General features: G+C 34.4%; 1 protein-coding gene across 2 annotated transcripts in view; it reads left to right on the top strand.

The window, feature by feature from the left end:
• LOC118200565 (soluble guanylate cyclase 88E-like) overlaps positions 1–21,395 on the top strand; it is an 81,235-nt gene that overhangs the window by 39,851 nt on the left and 19,989 nt on the right. For both annotated transcript variants that reach the window (XM_085807001.1, XM_085807000.1), the window contains exon 5: positions 18,747–18,893. In XM_085807001.1, the coding sequence (XP_085663127.1) occupies positions 18,747–18,893 (147 nt within the window). The remainder of the gene's footprint in view (positions 1–18,746; positions 18,894–21,395) is intronic.

Consider the following 21,395-nt stretch of genomic DNA (forward strand, 5'->3'; position numbering starts at 1 on the left):
GGATATGTTTGAGAAATTCGGGACATGTTATCGTTTTAAAATAAAAAAACGGGAGTTATACGTGCATTTCGTTTAAAAAAATAGAAATGTATCTCTGTTTTAGAGAAATAAAATGATCAGAAAGAACGTTTTATATGCGGTGATATTTGGTTGTAGTACTGCAAACATTTTATTACACATTTTATCAGACAAAATAAGTAATTATATTACAATCATTAATTTTAAATATATGTTCCAGAAATCGATCGAAATAAAAACTTAAATTTTCTGGAAAATCTTGTTCGGAGACCATTTTGCGCCCCTCTGCGAGCGGCGTCTGGGGCATCATACAGCCCCTTGCCCCTCCTTCGCTACGCCACTGATTGCTGTTGAACTGAATTTTATGATTTAAGCGCTTTTAACATGATATTTAATAAATAAAGGTAGCACAGAACACGTTAAGAAACGCCCCTTTGGGCGTAATATAAAATCTGAAAGCTTTCAGATTATGTTTATTTTTATAAATATAACAAGGTATCGGGTAGAAAATTACAAAATCATAGATTATAATTCCCAAAAGTTCAGCAATAAGAAAAGTTACGAATGCGCTTGACTATTGATGCAATTTTTTGAATATTTAGCATAAAATTGCTTAATTCCCATATCGCTTTGTTTTTAAAATAAAAGTTGTCTGCCGAAATTGTTTCAGTTATACAAAAGAAGGCTTGAAGCAGTTGTATTTAAGGCTCCGGCTAGAATTACGATTTACCTCAGAAACTGAAGTGTCGGAGCCGGCGCAATTTAAGCTGTGCTCTTATTTGAAGGATTTTGCAAAATATCTTACAACTTTATGATATTTATATGATGAAGTATATTCATGAGTAACATTGACATCTGTCCCTAAAGGGAAAAACGAAAGTGACAGAGAAGCTGATTTTGAGGAGAACGGTAGGACAAAAGAGAAACTTGATAGCCTGTGTAAATATAAGTTTAAAAATTGGCATTAGACCGCAGAACGTGGTTACTTGTTGTACTGAGACTTAACGCTCATTTATTAAAAAATGGCGATAACGATGGTGATGATACGAAGATATGCTTTGGATATGCTGAAATGCACTGCAATGAAAAGGGGCAATAACAATAGTAATACCGTCTAATTAAGTGTAATTTGAGCATCTCTGGTCATTGAAGCCGATTATAGAGACATTTACTAGAATACTTTGTTTTGACATAAAAAATCTCCTGCTTTGAAAAAAAAAATTAATCGTAACTGTATTTTTAAAAGTCTAAATTATCGTCTGCTACTTGACAATTTCGTTTTCATGCAAACTGGTGCTTTTAAAGAAGCAGTGGAGGAAGGCTAAGTTTGTACTCTTTCCGATGAAAATTATTATTATATTTATTTGTAAAAAGCGCTTTAAAGCCATGATGTTTCGGTATCTAAAGCAGCGATAGATATTTTCAATAAGAAAGGTGAAAAGGTGAAAGTTTGGCTTCAAAGAGAAAAACTGTCCAAGGAAATAAATATCAAAGGAAGAAACGGAAGATTTCGAATGTTACAAAGGTAAATATTAAAATCTGAGAAGTCAAAGGACAGTTGCATAATCATTAAGGTGCTCAGTTCCGACTGTAAAAGGAGTGATTAATGCTGATTTGAATCTTAAAACGGCGAAAAAACGTAACGTTCGTCGTCTTTCTCCACAACATATTGCGGAAAGCGGAACGCGCTGCAGAATTCTTTGAGAAACATTTATCTGAACAAAAATAAAAAAATGTTGTCACAATAGATGAATCTTGAGTATATTTATATAACCGCAATGAAATAGTTCCATTTATCATAATCCAAGAGAAGGAAAAAATCTTAGAACATAATTCAAAGAATCTCGAGAAAGGGATTTATGATTGTTGCTGGTTTTCGATGTAACAGCAATTTAAAGAGTGCAGAAAACTGCTAAAGTCAAGTCCGCATATTATCAGGTATATATTTCATACCCAGTTTTTAGATATGAAATACATTCTGTTTACTCAGAGTGCCATCAATCGGTACAACTGCGTCAAGACAAAACAAGCAGTCGCACTTTAAAATCCACTGTTAATTTCCTAGAAAAAATAGCACAAGAAACGATATCAAGGCCACACCCTTCATTCATATTCCCACTAAATCTCTTGATGTATCATCTACTGATTTTTGCGCTTTTGGACTTTTAAAAAACGAATTGTCCAACCGTCGACCTACATTCCTCCTTGGACTTAGGAAAGCTGTTCCACAAAGAATGGGAGAAAATGCCTCTTTCGATACTAAAAAAGGCTTTATTCTCTTTGAAATTAAAACATGGAAATATAAGTGAAGAACAAGGGTTATTAAAAGGGACATTTTAAAACAAAAAAATTAGGTAAAATATTTCTATATATATTTACCGGCAAAACATGAAATCCGACATTCTATAGAATGCCCCAAACTAGCCGGGAATGTATGGAACGATTCATATATCACACATTCCCTAGGCATTTTATAGAATACCAAATGACAAACCGGCAAAGTGTTAAATACATTTCCCACTTTTTTCGAAGAACCGAAATCACTTACCAGAAGATAATAAATGACATAAAAAGGCCGAATTGACTACTGAGAAGGAACCACGGGACTACTGGCGGCCGAATCGCTAGGTTGTGATGTTTGTGGAAAACAAAAGTACATCCATTTATGCTGTTAAGGAAAGCGTCAGTACTATGCAGTATTCCGTCACGGCGCTGAGTTATTTTTAGTATTTCACGAAAACTCATTTGAGTACTGCACAGGAACGACGTGACAGAATGTCTAAAGAACTGTCAACCAATAAAAAAAAATTATGCTACACGTAATGATATTGAACTGTAACAACCACCTTTTTGAGCCCAGGGAAAAAAAAATATTAAAAAGGGCACTGATGTGAAACTTATGATTTTGTTTCTAAATTTAATTTCCGTTGTCAGGTAGATCTTACCGATTCCCAGTCTAAGCCAGATAGAAAGTACAAATTTATTACGCTGCATCAAGATTACCTCACTATCGTTTTTTTTTACATATTTCGAAGAACACTTTTAATGGCAATGTTTCATTAATTTTTCAAAATAACATTTGTATTTTAGAGGAATGAACGTATTTTAAATAATAGCCTTATCGCAACCTTTTTTTCATACTCTGTCTGAAGGGCATTTTTCATTCTATAGCAGTGATGGCGAACCTATGGCACTCGTGCCACAGTCGGCACGCGACTAAAATATTACTTCCTTAATTAATAATCACAAAATGATACTATGTAATTTAATAAGTGTTTTAGTCTGTTCTTGAACGTTTCACTTACTTATCCCAAAATTCCACTGACATAGGGCCTAAGGCTAGATATAAGATTTTCATATATCGTTATAGAAATCATACACATATTTATTGACCAAATTTATAACTTTTCAATTGTTTGGGCCAATCATATTACTTGTTACATGGCAAAGAATACACGAAAGTTGAAGCAGCTAAGGTATTATAAACGAATTCAAATTTATTGAAGACAGCAGGTGAGTTTTAATACTTCCATTGTTAAGTAGATTTTCTATACTCCAGGTCTTCAAGCCTCACATATAACTGCAGCAAAAAATGCAAAATTAAAATTGATAGTGGAAGATCATTTCAAGAGACCTGGACAGAATCATTTGAAGTTATTAAACGCAATATTAAAGCATTATGCATTTTGTGCGGGGAAAATATCGTGTGTCGCACATCTAGTGTCAGACGGCACTTTAACTCCAACCACAAGGTTGTTGCCGAACTTGAAGCTGAAAGGAAGGTGTTTATTGAAGGGAAATTAAGGGGACTCATACACCTTAAAACCCATAAGATGTTCGAATAGGTGACTGTTGCAAGAATTGATATAACTTATTTATTTTAAAAGCAATTACTACCAACATTTTACAGCTGTCTACAGAATATAGCTGCTTTCTGAAATAGTAATCAGAAAATTTGTGTTGCCACAAATATTTTTATAATTTAATCCGCTTTGTGACAACATTTTTCGTCATGTTTCCAACTTGCGCGCACGGTTTAAAACATTGTTTTATAATTTAATTCCGTATTTAATATATAGCTTTTATAACATTTGGAAACTACTGTGAACCTAAAATTCTAAAAATTTATTGTTAAATTTTTATTTTATTTGGAGTTGAGTTTATAAAATGTATTTTATTAAAAAAATCTGCAATGTTTTCGTCCATAAAATATTTCAATATTAAAATATTCATCAGATTATTGGTTCAGTTAGAAAATAGTGCCCATATAAAGAATTCCATCAAACTTCAAGTATGTACCATTAGCCATTTTTAAAATATCATGCGCGCAAGGTGGAAACATGGCGAAATATTTTGTCACAAAGAGAATTAAATTACAAAAATATTTGTGCCAACAGTAACTTTCTGGTTACTAGTTTCCAAAGCAGCTATATTATTTAGTCAGCTGTAAAAAGTTGGAAGTAATTGCTTTTAAAATAAATAAAATATCTCAATTCTTGCAACGGTCACATATTCCAAGATCATGAGGGGTTTAAGGTTTATGAGTCAGGTTTATGAGTCCCCTTAAGGAATTATAATTACGAGAAAGTTCGTTTCGGCAATTATCTTTCTAAAACAATCTAACAACGGCCAGCTTTCAAATTTCACTTTGCCTGGCAAAACATGGCAAATCGCTCTCCGATGGGGATTTAATCAGAGATCTTGGGCACGCCCCTCCACCCCCCCGCGAAAAAATAGTTTGGGGCACACGGCTGCAAAAAGGTTCGCCAACACTGTTCTGTAGAATGCCTAGGTATTGTATACAATGTCTAGGTAAATTATATAATAATTCTCTAATTTCATGCTTTGCCTAAAATAATTCGGCGTTTTATACTTTGCCGGTAACATATACAATAGATTATAGACAAAAAAAGTGCGAATTGCCTCTGTATAATGTAACGTAAAGAGTTTCAATATCCAATTAGTTGCGATATATGCTGCAATTTTCCAAGTTACTATGTAAATCTGTCTAGCTTAAACTCGCGATGTAACGTAAAAAGTTTCAATGTCGAATTAGTTGCAATTCGTAAATCTGTCTAAATGTATGTAATGTACTATGTAAATCTGTTTCACGTGAATTGGGGGGGGTGTCTTTTTCCCCCCGAAGGAGTGGGAACTGTGATTATCCGGAATTAAATGCTTCTATAATTATCAAATTCTCCTCTATATATTCTTTTTATTATTAACAGAAAGTTTGAATGAAGATATTACTAGATATGATCATCTTGTGACTCTTAGTTTACGGTCTCTAACATACTCTTTCTTGAGATAGTTTCCTGCTTCTTATGATCTTAAAAATACTTGTTTTCCTTCTCCATTAGTTTAAAAGCAGTGGCGTAGCTAGGGTGGGGCAAGAGGGCGCAATTGATGCTACAAATTTTAGAATGCAAATGTTTTCCCATTCTCTGAACGCAGAAAGGGGCTCAAAATCCTCAGTTTTCCCAGCGCGCTGAAAATTCTAGCTACTCCTGTGTTCAAAAGGAAACATTATTACAAAACTCTGAGCAGTAGTTGAGATGTACATCTGCTAAACATATGTAAAAATCGGAAAATGATATCCCATCTGTATGTCTTGCTGCGTTTTACATATGAAACTGCTGACAAAACGTTAAACATTTCAAATTTTTGTCCTTCAGAATGAGGATGTATTACTCGGTAATTTTATTTTGAAACTGAGGAACAAGCTTCTGTTCTTTTTTGTACGTGTTTAAACTGTATGGGATAATTTTGAAACTAGTTCCGCTTTTATTTAATATCCAAATTTATTATAGTTATTTCGTATTTAAAATTATTTTTTGTGTTGATAAAAATACTTTTGGTTTTACGAAGTGTCTGATTTTAAATGCTTATATTTATCTTTAAAAATATAAACTCGATCATTGCAGACATCATCATAAAAAAATATCAAAACTCATAGCTATGAAAAAATTTCATGCCTGTAGACTAGCAAAGTGTAGGGGAAGACTAGGGAAGTCTGTAGACTAGTAAATGCATAATTGGCATATTAGTGGGACGAGAATAAATCACGTGACTCCTATCAAATATTTAAAATTAAATTTAATAAAAAAAGAATAAAAAACCTGAAAGCTTTCAGACTTTATATTACGCCTAGAGGGCCATTTTTCCCCTTTACACATACACACGTTTCGACAGCATTTGGGCCAACGCCCCTTTCAGTTAAAAATATTTAAAAACAGTATATCTTTAGAATTTCCGATGGACGGTCTCACGCGATGGAGGTAAAAACATTTTATTTCGTAAAGTGCGTTGCCGCTGCTCGCTGTGAAATCGTTGAGTTTCTTAATCAAAAATTCTTTAAAGTTTAAAAAAGTATCCGATAGGTAAATGCGGTTACGCCCAAAGGGGTTTCTTCAACTTTTTGTGTGTTACCTGTATTTATTAAACAGCATATTCTTCGCACTTAAACCATAAAATTCAATTCAATAGCAATATCGGGCTCACCAGCGGCCGAGCGGTAAAGTCGCTGAACACTGGTAGTTCGGTCCGAGATTCGAATCCCGCGAACGGGCTGGCTGCATGGGCATTTTCGTGGTTTTCCCCATGTGTAACGTGTATACGATCCAGCTTCCCTTAGAAAGTCCTCCGCGAAGGCATCCCTCCTCTTAGGCAGATAGTCCTAGTGTGCTTTGCCATAATTAAATATACCAATAGCAATACCACAAAATAACGTAAAATATGTTTAGAATTTCCGGTACAGTTTCGCGCGCTGGAGATATTTTTTTTTTCGTACAGTGTTGCCATTGCTCGCTTTGAAATCGTTGAGTTCGTTAATCAAGAATTCGTTAAAGTCTTACAAAACCTGAAATGGATAATAAAAGATTCAAAACTCGGACGTCCAAGTGCCGGTTGGAGGACTACGTTATTCAAAATTGTATGGCTCTAGGTACCGTTGTATTTTCATAATGCGAGAATAATACATACATTCATGCAGATTCTTCATTACTTAATTTCTTTGAATATAATGCAGGGCTCTAATATTTGGTGGCAATAATTTGAAAAGCGAAACGCCATTTTATAGAGGGCGACTGAAAATGAAATTAATAGCCCTTCTGGGCAAATTGCTCCTTTGGGCTAATAATAAAACGAATTCAAGATTCGGGCTTCCAGGTGCCCATGTTCAGGTGGAGGACTACGTTATTCAACATTTGGTGGCTCTAGGTATCTTTTTTCACATTGCAAGAAACATACACACATTATTTATTTTTTAATATAATGCAGGGCGATAATATTTTGTGGCAACAATATGAAAAGTGATTCAGCCGTTTATAGTGAAACATTAAAGTGAAACCTTTAAAGCATTTTGACAGTTTTAATCCTTTAACATCGTGGAGCATTTATGAAATAATTTATCGGTTTTTCAACTTTATTTTAAAAAAACTGAGACTCGTTGAAAAGAGCCTAAATTTAGGTTTCTAAAATTACAATACTATGGGATTTCAAATGAGAATTCAATTGGTACTGGGAATGAGCAGATCGTTTGGATATTCAAATGTAATTATCATCCTTATTATGAATGATTTCATATTTTTTGCAAGGAAGGCAAGAGAAAAATGTGGCTTCAACTTAGAATATTGATGATGATGCTTAATTCAGGAAGTTGGAATATTGCCAAAAATAACTTTTTCGAAGTTAAATGAAAAACTTTTATCTCTGCACTATTCCATAAATTGTAATAGATTTTCCAGAAATGCTTTTTTGTAGTTCGAAAAAATACGATGCTTTTCTTCAGAGACAAAACATTATTGCTTGTAATGTTATGAACTTCACCTTCTTATAATATACAATATTCTCTAAGAATATTGCAAAAATTTGTGTGAATTTCTGTAATAGGAATAATTTGAAATACACCAAGTTTTTAATGAAATCTCTGATAAGGCTAAAATTACGTTATTTTCTTTCAGTAAATTGCTCTTTCCATAACATTCTTCTGTCAAAGAGTCCCAATAGTCTTGTCGTCATCCTCATTTTGCTCTTGCTCAAATTATCCATTTCAATTTCCAAGATATTTTTCCAACAAAAATAGCAAAGTTCTTATGGTTCTGCTGTCGATGATCGAAAAAAAAATTACATGAAATTTAAAGTGATTTTCCCTTACGTAACGTAAATATGAATCATTTTTGCTAAAAAAATTTCGACAAAAACAGGAGCACCAGCGACCAAGCGGGAAAGTCGCTGAACACTGGCAGTTCGGTCAGATGTTCGATTCCCGCAAACATGGCTGGCTGCATGGGCGTTTTCACGCTTTTTATCCCATGTGTAATCAGTATACCAGCCATTTTTCCTTAGAATGTCTTCCACGAAGGCATCACTCCTCTCTGGGAAGTAGCCTTCGAGGCTTTGCCGTAATCAAACTAACGAAACCTTCGACAAAAACCATCCTTTTCTTAAGCATGTAACACTGGAGTAAATTCCCATTGTTCAGTAATCCAAAACTGCATGGCTTCAAGTTATTTTGCTGATCTATTGATACAATTCATAATTACGTAGTTTGAAAGTTATTTTAGATAATTTACAGCATTCTTAAATTTGTGGTTTTAAACCCGACAGTCTTACTAACAAAATTTTAAAATTTTACATTAAGAACATTAAGTTTGCGTTAGGAAAAAAATTAAGATATGTGCTTGTTTTAATAATTGTTAATTATGTATTAAAAACTTCTTTCTTTAATTTGTGAATAAGATCTCCTTGAAGGTATTTTATTATCAAAATTACATTAACATTTGGTAATGATAATCCCAGCCATCATCGGGAAAACGTTTAAAATACCTGCTTTTTAATTTTTGTATCACCTTTCATTTTGCTCAACAGATGTGGTGAAAGTTTCATTATTATTTTATAAAAGACAAAGAAATTTCGTACAATAATGCAAAACCATTTATTGCTTGGTGATAGATAAGCATCAGGTTCCTTCCAAATGTTCAGAATAGTCTTTTTAAATTAATATTAAAATTAAAATTTTGTATAGTTTTAATGTTCGGCTGTAGTGCTTTTCTCATATTATTTCACATTGATTGCCAGAAAGCAGTTTCAGGTACATCTGTACTATTAAAAATCTGTGGGCATCTGTCTATCTGTTTGTAACATCATCTCCTCTGGAACGACAGGGAGTTGAGTGTCGAAAAGGATACCCCCCGGATTCTAAAAATCTGTGGGAAGCCATTTCGACCATTCTCATCTTCGTACGGCCTTAATCACCCAAGATATTTATTATAAACTCTGAAAACGCTCATTTTCGCGAGTGGCAACAGTCGCTGTGGATAAAAATGCTTTATTTCGAAGCGTGTTGCCACTGATCGCTTTCAAATCGTAGAGTTTGTTATCAAAAATTTGTAAGTTTAACAAAATATTAAGTAAAATTAGCATTGCCAAACATTAAATGCATTATTATTATATACGATCATCATATTCTGACGTTGAATGAAACAAGCCATGGCATGTGACATCATTGCATGTCGAAAATGTTTCGTTAATGTCAGCATTTTAAATAAATAGCTGCTGTTGAGAATTTTGCTTCTGGTTAGTATAATTGAAATTATATGTTATTGCTATGTTAATTATTAATGTTGCGCGCGTACGGGTTCGTTACGAAATGAATGCACAAGTCCGATGAAAAATGAACAAAATTTATTATCTCAACAAATATGATTAAATGTCCTCAAATTATCATGCAGTATTACATTATCTCACAGTAGTTATCTTTTAACTACTGAAATGTCCAATAGAACGTAATTCAAAACAGCTAAAGAAAGCTAGTCCGCGAATTCGCTACAATCAACAAGAGCAGTTTTCTAAACAACAAACTAAGCAACTACTACGAACTGAGATGTTTTCCTCCTTTTATAAGATTTTAAAAATCACGCACTAGAATTTTCTAGTACTTTCTCGAAATCAAAAAGAGATATTTATTTATTTAATGCAGGCGCTCTTGTATTTTCAATTTTCCGGCTTAGCTTTCTTTTAATATTCGTCACGCGCTGCACTGCGCGGGAAATAAAACCATTTAATTTATAATTGAACTAACATTAGCTTTTTAAATACCAAATTCGTAACACTATATTATATTTCGATATTGATAAATTTTATTGATATTGAGAAAAAGTTGTTATATTCATGGAGGTTATAGAATAGATTGGAATAAGCTTTCTCCGTATGTCCCGTGCAATGAAAATGAAGCCATGATCGTCAGGTACGACGTCACGTCTTATCATGGCCGCTGTCATAAACGGACTTGTTTACATTTTAATCGGCGGTTTTTGTTTGTTAGCTATTCATCACTGAAAGTTTTATAGGTCTCCCGTTCTAACTTTAATATTTAACATAAAATATTTTCTACTGAATGTATAGAAAAATCGCAAGGATTGCAAATAACTTTTTTAAATTTATTAAAATCTAGGTACATGAAAATGCGTAAATGGTAACTATAAGGCAAATGTATACACTGTAAAACCTGGAAGTTTCAATGGTATTTTATGCAAATTATGCCCCAAAACACCCTTCTGAGGCTGCGGACATGTATATTTGCTTTCAAATTTAGTGCAGTTTTATTTAACAACTATTTTGTAGTCTTACCAGTATTCTGTATGACGGCCATCATAAGTCATCTTACTTCACTTTGCTAACATTTCGTTAGCTTCAATATTGTAACGTCATGCTTACTGTGTGTATTCTAACCTCCATGGTTATATTTCATTAAATTTAAATCATTTAATTATTTGTCTGCTGGTTTGGAAATAAAAAATATTTGCGAGCTGGTTATTACTTCAAAAGAACGAACTGATTTCATTCATACTGAAATATTTTTAGCCATTTTCTTTTCAAGTGTACATAGAATTTATAAATCTTGCCCGCTAGTTGGGCAAATAAATTGCGAGATTTCGGTCTGAAGAACTACAAGAGAATCTATTACTGCATAAAAATCTATTAATAGATTATTTACAGATATATCTTTATCATCCACAGTAATTTATTCCTCAAGATAAATCCGAGTTCTAATTTTAAGACACAGGCGGAGTATTGAGATAAAAAATATAAAAATTTTTATCTCCCTTGAGCCGAAACGTAGTCGCTGTCTTCATCTCGGATGTATCTCTATTCACTCTGACGATAGGGGGAAAAGAAGGATGAATGAAGATAGAAAAAAGTTCGCTTATTTCCTCGTAAAGTGTCATTGGAGATTGATCTTCCGGTGTCCTGTGGCCGGAGAGAAAGAAAAACTCTATTATGTGGCCATCACGTACGCCAGAAGGAAACTGGATTGGCTGTCTCGTGCGGTTGCACTTAGTTTTGCGAAATGCGAAGTGAGGAAAAGTATGAATGATGGGATGTTCTTGGGGAGGGATGGCACTGATTCGTTCGGTCTGTGAAATATGAGGTGCGGGTATTATAATGAAGCAAAGTTCTGGTAGTATCTAAGGCGTAAGCAATGGGTTTCAGAGCTACGGCGATCTTTGTGAAATCAAAACTATTCGAATGGGAATGAGTTTCACTGTGAAATGAAATCAAAACTACTCGAATGGGAATGAGTTTCACTCAAATGAAACTTTGTTTCTTTTTTTCTTTCACTTCCGGTCAGATTTGTGTTTTTTTCTAATTTTAAAACACGCTGTTCACTGAGTTGAACAATCCTAATGAATCTTTATTTCTATCTTCTTCTATTCAGTTTTTTTTTTTTCCTAATTTAGAAAATTCTCATTAAAACCATAATGTACTTTCTTTTTGGATTTTTAGCCCAAAGGGCTGTTAGTGTCAAACGGGCACTTTACGTCGTTTCATTTTCTGCATCGATTCACTTTTCAAACTGTTGCCACCAAATATTATAGCGTTGCTTGAATTTCTGCATTGATTCAAATATATATTAAATATGAAGAATCTGCATAAATGTTTCTCGCATTGTGAAAAAAACAACGGCACCTACGGCCATTGAATTTTGAAATAACGTAGTCCTCCAACCGAATAGTGGCACTTGGTAGACACAATTTCGAATTTGTTTTATTATCTATTTAAAATTTGAACGAATTTTTTTATTAACAAATTCAACGATTTAAAAGCAAGCAATGGCAACACTGTACCGGAAACGACATTTTTATTTGCAGCGAACGAGACTGTGCATCGGAAATTCTAAAGCTAGGCTGTTTTTAAATATTTTGTGATATTGCTGTTGAATTGAATTTTATGATTTAAGTGCGAAGAACATGATATTTAATAAATAAAGGTAACTCAGAAAACGTTAAAAAAAACTCCCTTGGGCGTAATATAAAATCTGAATGCTTTCAGATTTTATTTAATAACTTTTGCCTTATTGAATAATGCTTTTGTCAGAAATTCAGTAATTTGTCTGGAAAATGCGTCTGATTAGAATTTTTTTAGCAAGTTATTTGACCTTATTTTATCTTTTTATCTATTAGAAACAGCATTCTTCTATATGATTTTTTTCTTTAATTTTGTGTATTGATTTCTTGAAATCGTTTCACAAAAAATAATTTTCTTTTACTTATTTCCAAAATGAAACGAAAACGAGAAAAAGGGTGAGGCCGTAATTATTGAGTCGAGACAATTTTTGTCAGCCTATGAGAAAGATCTGAAAGCTGCTGTTGTAAGAAATAAATATAGTGGTGGTTTCTGCTTAAATTTACATCAACTTAGCAAAAATACGTCGGTCTTGATAAACAACCTTCTCTTGCGTATCACTATCAATGCATTTAAATGCCCTGTTTTGAAGTCTGTGAAGCCACCAAGTACTATGACATTTTGTTCGTTTATCATTTACGAATTTTGAATTTATTTGGAAATTTGTTTTAATGGAATATGTTATGCACATAGCCTTCTTTAAAAACGCCATGTCAAGCGAAATATTTCTACGTTCAAAATATTATAATCGTGAATGTTTATTTTCTAGAAACTAACATAATGAGATTTTAACGAACTCAAGTATTTGACGTGTAATAAAATCAAAGAATGTGTTTCGAATTATTAAATCGTTATAGTGGAGAAAAGTTGAAATATTTTCCGGAGAAATGTATTGTACTCGAAGATGTTAATTCATGTGATTGTCAGACCTTTATGTATTTAACAGCAGTTTAATGCTAGCATACACCGTGAAGAGCTGTTTGAAGCTAGACTGGAATTCGGATTCCATAGAAAATTGGTTGATCTACCTAGAGTGACTTTAAAGAGTAAACTTCAAAGTTAAAATCATGGGCTCTACTCTTATATGCGCCCTTAAGATCACCGAATGTGGCGATATGTGTTCTGCGCTGGTTTTTGGAGCGATTACGTGCTGTATGGCAACCCTTTTGACGTTGAAAACTCTTTTGCCGGAGTGATTTAATTGCTTGTTGGTTTGTGTCGTGCGTGTTTTGAAATGGTCTATGTTGCAATGAGAGACGTGGCTGCAAGAGTGTCTGGGAGATTATTTTTAGTGACTGTGCATGAAAGAAACAAGGAAACGCTGGTGCAGTGTATTAAATATGGCGATATGTGTTCTGCACTGGTTTTTGGCGCGATTGCGTGTTGTATGGCAACCTTGTTGACGTTGAAAAATCTTTCGCTGGAGCTCGTCGGTTCGCGTCATGCTCTCTGTCTGAGAAGATAGGGGGGGGGAAGGATGAAATGGTGGAAGTTGTTGAATTGAAGTTCGGGAAGAGGAAATATCGTGGCAATCCTGTTCCGGGGCAGTGGGTATTTGGAGTTGTGGAAAGAAGGTCTGGGAGATTACTTTTAGTGGCTGTGCATGATAGAAGTAGGGATTTGTGATTATTTGAGAACCATAGAATGAATTTTCTGGATAGTGTGTCTGGCTGTCGTATAAATACGATAGTGATTACGTGGCGGCATGTTAAAAGAGGTATAAACTTGGTATTTCTGCTGTTCGAAAAAACATTAGTTCATGGAAAGTGCATTTTATTTTATTCTTGTTTTATTTTGTAGAATGTTATGTTCATTGTTTTTTAGTATGAATTTCTGTCGTTATTGTTGTTTTTTTAATTGTTTGAAATTTATTTTAGTTTATTTTGTTGATTAGTGCGTAGCGTCTAGATTGTTTAATTCTTAGATGTTTTATAAAGTTTAAACAGGATGCTGTGTACATGATATTCTTTGAAATTTATTGTTATGTTAATTTATTAAAGCGAGGTGTCCGTAGTTTGTAAATTCGTTCGTTGCCTCGATTGTGCAATTCGTAGATTTTTTTTTTTAAGTTAAAACATATACATGGATTCTTGTCAAATATTTTTGGTTAGAAACTTTACGTTTTTGCTATCTATATTTTTTGGGGGGATTTTTAGCTTAAATTGTGTGTTCAAAACGTGGTTTTTTGCATACGAGACATTTTAGGCTTAAAGTTCGAAATGTAGGCAAAAAATTTAGATAGTAATATGGCAGCTTGGAGTTTCTCGCCAAAAATGTTTGGGGAAAAATTTGTCGCCGCATTTGGCGACCTGAGGGCGCATATGAGAGTAGTTCCAAATCATGTCTGATCTATCAGAGGTTGAATCTACACTGAAAGGGGTCTAGACAAGATGATGCCCTTGCATACATATTGTAGAAGCATTAGGTTTCTTGATACGGGAGACGTGAAAAATGTGCATTGCCCTCGCCAGAACACGAACCTAGACGTCTCGAATACGCGCCGAGTGTGCTGACCCACTCACCAAATCCTGGTGAATACTCATTATCCACCACGTTTTTAGTTCGGGCGTAACTGTAGAGTCATTGTTATTTTGAAACACATAATGAATGAGTAATACCCTCGCCGGGCCTCGAAGCTGGATACCCCGAATACGCGCCGAGTGTGCTACCGTTACAACATGAAGGCATCCAGAAAGGAGGGAGAGAATATCTTGTAGTGTTTTTTTAATATCGCCGTTGAAAAGGATATTAAAGATGCCGGAATTATAACTAGAGGCAGAGTTGCTAGCGTAAGCTGATGACATCGACATTATTGGCAGAAGTAAATAGGAGGTTGTAGAGACTTTTATTTTTCCAGAGTTTGCAGCCAGAGACATTGGGCTGACCATTAAGCGTAATGGCAAACTGCACATTCAGTTGATCAATGTTAAACGAATTTCGCATACTGCGCATGCCCAGAATAGAATTCGGCGTAATTACGACTTTGGTACAATTTTAAAAGAAGATAATTACGGTGTGTGGTTGATATTCTGTTATCTGGGCGTAAACAGTTCGGGGTTTTAAAACTCGTTAGGTTGTAAGTTCCTTTATTACTTAGAGGGTGTAACTATCGATGTCTCAGTTTCGTTTAAGAATGATTACAAAACAGGAAACATTAGAGGATATATTTGCTGAATCTTTATTGAATATACTTGTGAAGAATAAAAGCAATTGCGTATGGTAAATAACTATGTTCCATTCGTATATACTTTAACAAGTTAAAGAGTAAATCTAGTTTAAATTGCTGAATTAAAGTCGAGGGAATTATTATAAATAACTGATATTAAATATAACATTTGTGAACAAATAAACCAGAATGAACTCGCCCGCCTCGTCCACCTTACTCGCCCGACTTGAACCCGATTGAGCATGTATGGAATGCCTTAGGGTGCCGAATTTCAGGGCGCCAAATTCCTCCCCGGACCCTCCAAAAGTTAAAAAGTGCCCTTTTGTAAGAGTGGTGTGGAATTCCACAAGATTTGATCAACACTTCTGTATGTCAAGACATATCTGTCCAAGGTGACCATGCGGTATATTAAAGACTCATTTTTCCACAAGAGGTGACTTAACCATCCCACCATTTTCCAATTTTCAAAAATTTGGTTTTAATTTCAATATTTTGCGAATAATGAACTGCCAAACATTGTAATTTATGTTAACTAATGCTTTTGTGCCGCTCTGGAAGCTGGAGTGAGTGGGACACAAACCATTGGTTTTTCTTGCATACAGTCCAACTTCGTTAAGCCTCCGTGTAGCAGCAGAACGGCGCATTCGATTTGCTGTGGCAGCCCGAAAGTCTAAAACCAAATCTCTTCGGGGTCTGCCGGTTGTCTATCAACTTATCCAGCTCTTAAAAAGCGGCTCCAAACTCTTGCTGTGACACTTTAAGGGATGTTCAAATCTTGAGCTCCCTCGATTCAACCAATCGTTCACCACTTTGGACCTTCCCTTAAGGGGACGGTGGACTTTAAAAATTAGTTTAAGTTTTTGTGTTTTCAGTAAGAAATTTTACACATATACATATTATAACATCAGTTTATAAAATATATGTTCAAAATTTCAATTTATTTTAAACAAAAATTTTTAAACAAATAATTATTTTAATTAAAGATTAAAAATGCTCCTTGCTCTCTAATTTTCAATATTTTCCCCTAATTTTTCCTTTTAGTTAGTTATAAAGACTTGAGATTTTGTGTATCCATTATTGAATATGATGAATCAAAAATTTTTAAAAAGGAATTTTGTGAACTTAAAACCAGTTTTCGGAAAAATATCGCCTTTTGTTAAACATTATCACAAGTTTAAACTTCTTAATAACCTCCTATCCAAAATTGCATATACAGTTTACTGTAACAAGTAACAAGATACTTTCTTCCAAATATCATTCATTTTGAACTAAAAATGAGTCGCATGGAGCATGGAACTTCCAAAAAATTTGTTTTTTGAAAACCGAATTTAAAGTTTTTCTTCAAACTTACTTGTAATACATGGTGATGAGAAACGGCAAATTAACTTTAAATATGAATTTGTAAACACTAGATAACATTTTAGTATCATTTAACTATTTTTAATCTCATAATATTAAATATGACAAATATAAACTCTCTCAAATTGGTATGCGATTCAAAGTTATAGGGAGAAACAATTTATGCATTATATACGATGAAACTTTTAAAATCCACCCGCACCATATGTTTTACCTTCAGTTGTCACATTTACATTATCTTTTAATGCTTTACAGTGTTTTTACGATTTCTGTTTTTTTTCAAGCAGGTAAACTTCTCTTTTTGCTTTGGTTCAAGCGAAGTTATCCCGCTTTTTTGCAACGAATAGGGAAAACGAGTTTCCCCATGCTCTACGCGTATATCATTTACATAAGCAAAGTTAAATTAATTAATATTTGTCAATCCTGACATTTCTAGCCTTTTGTTTAGAAATACACTTCTTTTGGGCAAATATATAAATTATAACTGTTGAAATACACTTTTTTAAAGATTTTCTCCAAAATTTAAAAAGCAAAGTTTACATTGTTTATGCATTTTAAATGGTTGTAACTTCTTTAAAAATTAGAATATTTGAATTCGGTTTTTTTGCATACGATGTAGTTACGTATATGGAATATTACGAGAATAAAAAAATCAAATGTAATATTTTGGTTGATTTTTAGCTACTTTAAAGTTCACAGTGCCCTTAAAGCAGCGGTGCGTAACCTTGTGCTCGCCGATTATTTTGTATGTGCTCACCAGGCCGATTAGATACGGTAAAAAATATTTTTAAAATAACCATTCATTTATATTTAATTGTTAAAATATGGTAAGCATTTATAGTCATAAGAGATATCTTGCACGACGTTATAAAATAATTGATTGCTGACTGATGAACTTGATAGCGAACATGGAATCTTATTGCTTCATTCCGATGTTGGATGGCTCAGCAGGGAAAAAGTACTTCAACGATTTGTAGAACTTCCTTCGCCAATAAAGCAGTTTTTGGAATTCGGAAACGAAAGTTATAAAGAATTGAACGGTAATAATTGGCTATCTAATCTGTATTTTCTCACGGATATAGCAGCTAAACTGAACAAACTGAACGAAGATCTCCAGGGAAAAGAAAAAAAAAAAAAAAAAAAAAATTTTTCAATTGACTGGGACTGTAAATGCTTTTCAGATAAAGTTAACTCTGTGGATGAATCGGATGGAAGAAAAAAAAATTTCACCCATTTTCATAATTTATGATGCCATATTAATAACCACAAGGTAATTGAAACAGAGAAATACTCGGAAAACCGAAAATGCACCGAAAAAAATTTTGAATTTCACTTCTCTGATTTCCATAAAGTTCAACCAATATTATTCATCTCAAACCCGTTTGCCGAAATTAATATTTCAGATCTATCACATAAGATTGGAAATATGTTTAACAAAAATGTTGATGTTTTGAAAATGTGCTTGAGATAGGCCAAAGGTTGGGCACCACTGCCTTAAAGAATGCCTTTGAGCCGTAACTACTGATTGCTGATCACTCTCACATTTACTTTAAATAACACTACAGACCGGAATTACAACATGCGTCCATCGCGCACCACATTCTCAGTAGCAGAATTTGCATATTTCCGCCGCTAACATAATTTAACATTTGCAGAAGTGTAAATTTGTGTTCAATTGCATTTAATTAACCAAAATTATGGAAATGACTCCAAAGTTTGTAAGTGCAAAGGCAAAGACTGCAAACATTGGTTTATTATATTCCGAAATTAATAAATATGGAAGCGTAATAGGGCTTATACCAATTTACTTATAGGAAACATTGAGTGCCCTATTACATTCCAACCTGTACCTGTATTTAATTAACGTAATGACAGCTTTGGGAATTAATTTCAACATTAATTTAGTGAGCATATTTTTTTCTCATTATCCTTTGATATTGTTGACCAGTATATTTTTGTAAACATTTCAAATAGGAGGAATTAGTATTTAAAAATGCACTTACTGTGTTTATTTCAGCAAGAGCAGCGCAGTAAAAAACTGGAACAGAATCTAAAAATGTTGGATGAATGGAAACAGAAAGGTGACGATTTGCTTTATTCTATGATTCCTAAGGCTGTAGCTGTGAGGCTGAGGAACGGGGAGGATCCGATTGGAACGTGCGAGGTAAGAATTCTTCATATATCCAGCCTTGACTATTCCCTTTTTGCTTATTGCTTCGTTACTTCCAATCCTTTATTGACCTAATTCGTTTCCCACTCGATCGACGGAAAGATTTCCGTTAATGATAAATCTCTTTATACGCGGGACTGTGGATCGATAGCATTAAGAGTTGCAGAGATTAATAGTTTCATCAGTCAACGAGTAACACGTATGCAACGCATATTCTTCGTGTAACACAAACATGCCATGCATATTTTAATACATCATATGTATGTAACACGTAAATACTTTTTCCGATCGTTAACCTGTAGAGACATTAGCTTACTTTTAAGCAGGAGACATAAAACATGAGCAATGCACTCACCGAGACTGGACTTCTCGAATACGCGCCGAGTGTGCTAACCATTTCACCACGAACACATGCTAAGATGTCAATACCTTATATCCCCTTTTCAAAGGGCGACTGGAATTAGGGAACCCAGTTGCCAAATCCTGGTGGTAAAGAATCATCATCCACCGCCTTTTTTAGTTCGGGCGCCACTGTAGAGACATTAGGTTATTTTGAAGGAGGAAGACGTGAAAAATGAGCAATATCCTCGCCAGGATTCGAACCTCCTGACCTCTCAAGCAGGCGCTGAGCGGGCTGGTCATTATACCACGAAGGCATGCTAAGAAGGCGATACAAATACTTGTAAGCCACCTCGATAAAACGGTGAAATGCTAGTAATCCTCTCCTAGCTTTACTAATGTCAGTAGTTGAAAAGGTTGGCAGTAACAGTGTTTTTTCTGATGTGCAAAGTAAAATATGGGCCTCTTTCTTTTAAACAATCCTGTGTGAAAGACATCCTTCTCGAAAGGTAATATATAGCAAGCCATAATCGAATAACCGATCGAGGCTATAATTGAACTTGCAGTAAATTCGTGTACAATTTTGACTTCTAATTATTTAAAATGCCTTATAATTTCAAATGTAAAAATTTTTTAAACCTAGAGCTGAGTTTCATTATTTGAAATACAATTTTTATCCGTATTTCTCTATTACTTCGTATTTTTTGCTGTCCATAATAGCTTTTTAAACACTGTCAGTTCGTCTTGGGTTTGTTCAGAGCGAATACGAAATGAACCAGGACAACATTTTGTTAAGCATGGTTTTCATTATTTCTTCCTGTCTAAAGCTGGTGTGACACCTACGGAAGCGAAACATAACAGGCAATTTTTTTGGGGGGGAGAGGGAATTTTTAATTTGAACTGCTGCTTGTGGTTGCAATACTTTTTGTTCTGTTGCACATATGTCAACTAACCACAATGTAATAACTATGTATTTAAACAAAACTTTTCCAAACTTGCTTCATCAAAAAAAAAAAAAAAAAAAAAAAAAAAAAAAAATTAGAAATTTCAGAAGGGAGATTTTCAAATAGATTTTGAAGCTAAAAGCTAAGAAATTCAAATCTGTAACGCAGAATTGCATTCTGCCATCTAAACTGAACATTAAAAGATTTAATTCTACTTTGGAGTCGAAATATGTGAACAGTAAAATAATTTTAAAGGGCAGAAAATTAACTCAGACATTTATTAACAAATTTTGGGGAAAACGTTTGGTGGCAGAATTCGTTGATTAATGATTTCAGTAGAGTAAATACATGTGAAGGAATTTCTTAATTGCGTAGTATACGTTTCAGAACACGTCCCCACCAGTAGAAGAGCGGTAAAGTCGCTAGTACTTCGATTCGAGGTTCGAAACCCAGCGAACTCTGTTTGCATTCGAAAGTTCTCCAGGAAGAATTCCTCCCCTTAAGCAGATGGTCCTGGAGTGCTTTGCCGTAATCAAATAAACCAACCTAGCCAAACCGTTTCAAAACATAGCCAGCAGCTGGAATTCGGGAGACTGGGGGAAGTCCGGTCAGAACGAGTCCGTTCACCCTTATCTAGAGATGGCTTGAGTGTAGCCACACAGGAGTCTCGCACCGGGCGCCCAGACCCAGCGCCGGATTCATCCAGAGGTCAGTCCTACCGACCAAAGCACCCCCCCTCCCGGGATTCTGGTCATCCAGGGCGCACATACCTCGCATAAAGGGCGCTATAAGTACAGATGAGAATTTACAGAAGAATTACATGTGTACATATTAACCTTGAGGGCTAATGGGCGGCTCCTGAACGCCTGACATGCGTTATACCATAAGACTAATATGTTTACATATGAGGTACATTTACATTAAGTACGCAGTACATGAACAGGACTCAACATATACATTTTACCGTACATTAATAGTGCTCAACACATGCAATATGTAATATAAGAAGCACAGAGACAATATGTATATAATTTGACACATGAGTATAATTAGAAATTATGTAATGTAATGTAATCATACGAGTTCGTATCATTTCCGCTGCGTGTATACGCCCTGGATTACATACTGATATGGTTTGCATTTGACTTTGCATACAATTGTATAGGTATTACACTACTGCCTTACATTTTCAAATATGAAGCCTATACGACAT

The sequence above is a fragment of the Stegodyphus dumicola genome, chromosome X1 (genome assembly GCF_044657685.1).
Source record: "Stegodyphus dumicola isolate Sdum_Otavi_A_Nest chromosome X1, ASM4465768v1".
Classification (NCBI taxonomy): Eukaryota; Metazoa; Arthropoda; class Arachnida; order Araneae; family Eresidae; genus Stegodyphus; species Stegodyphus dumicola.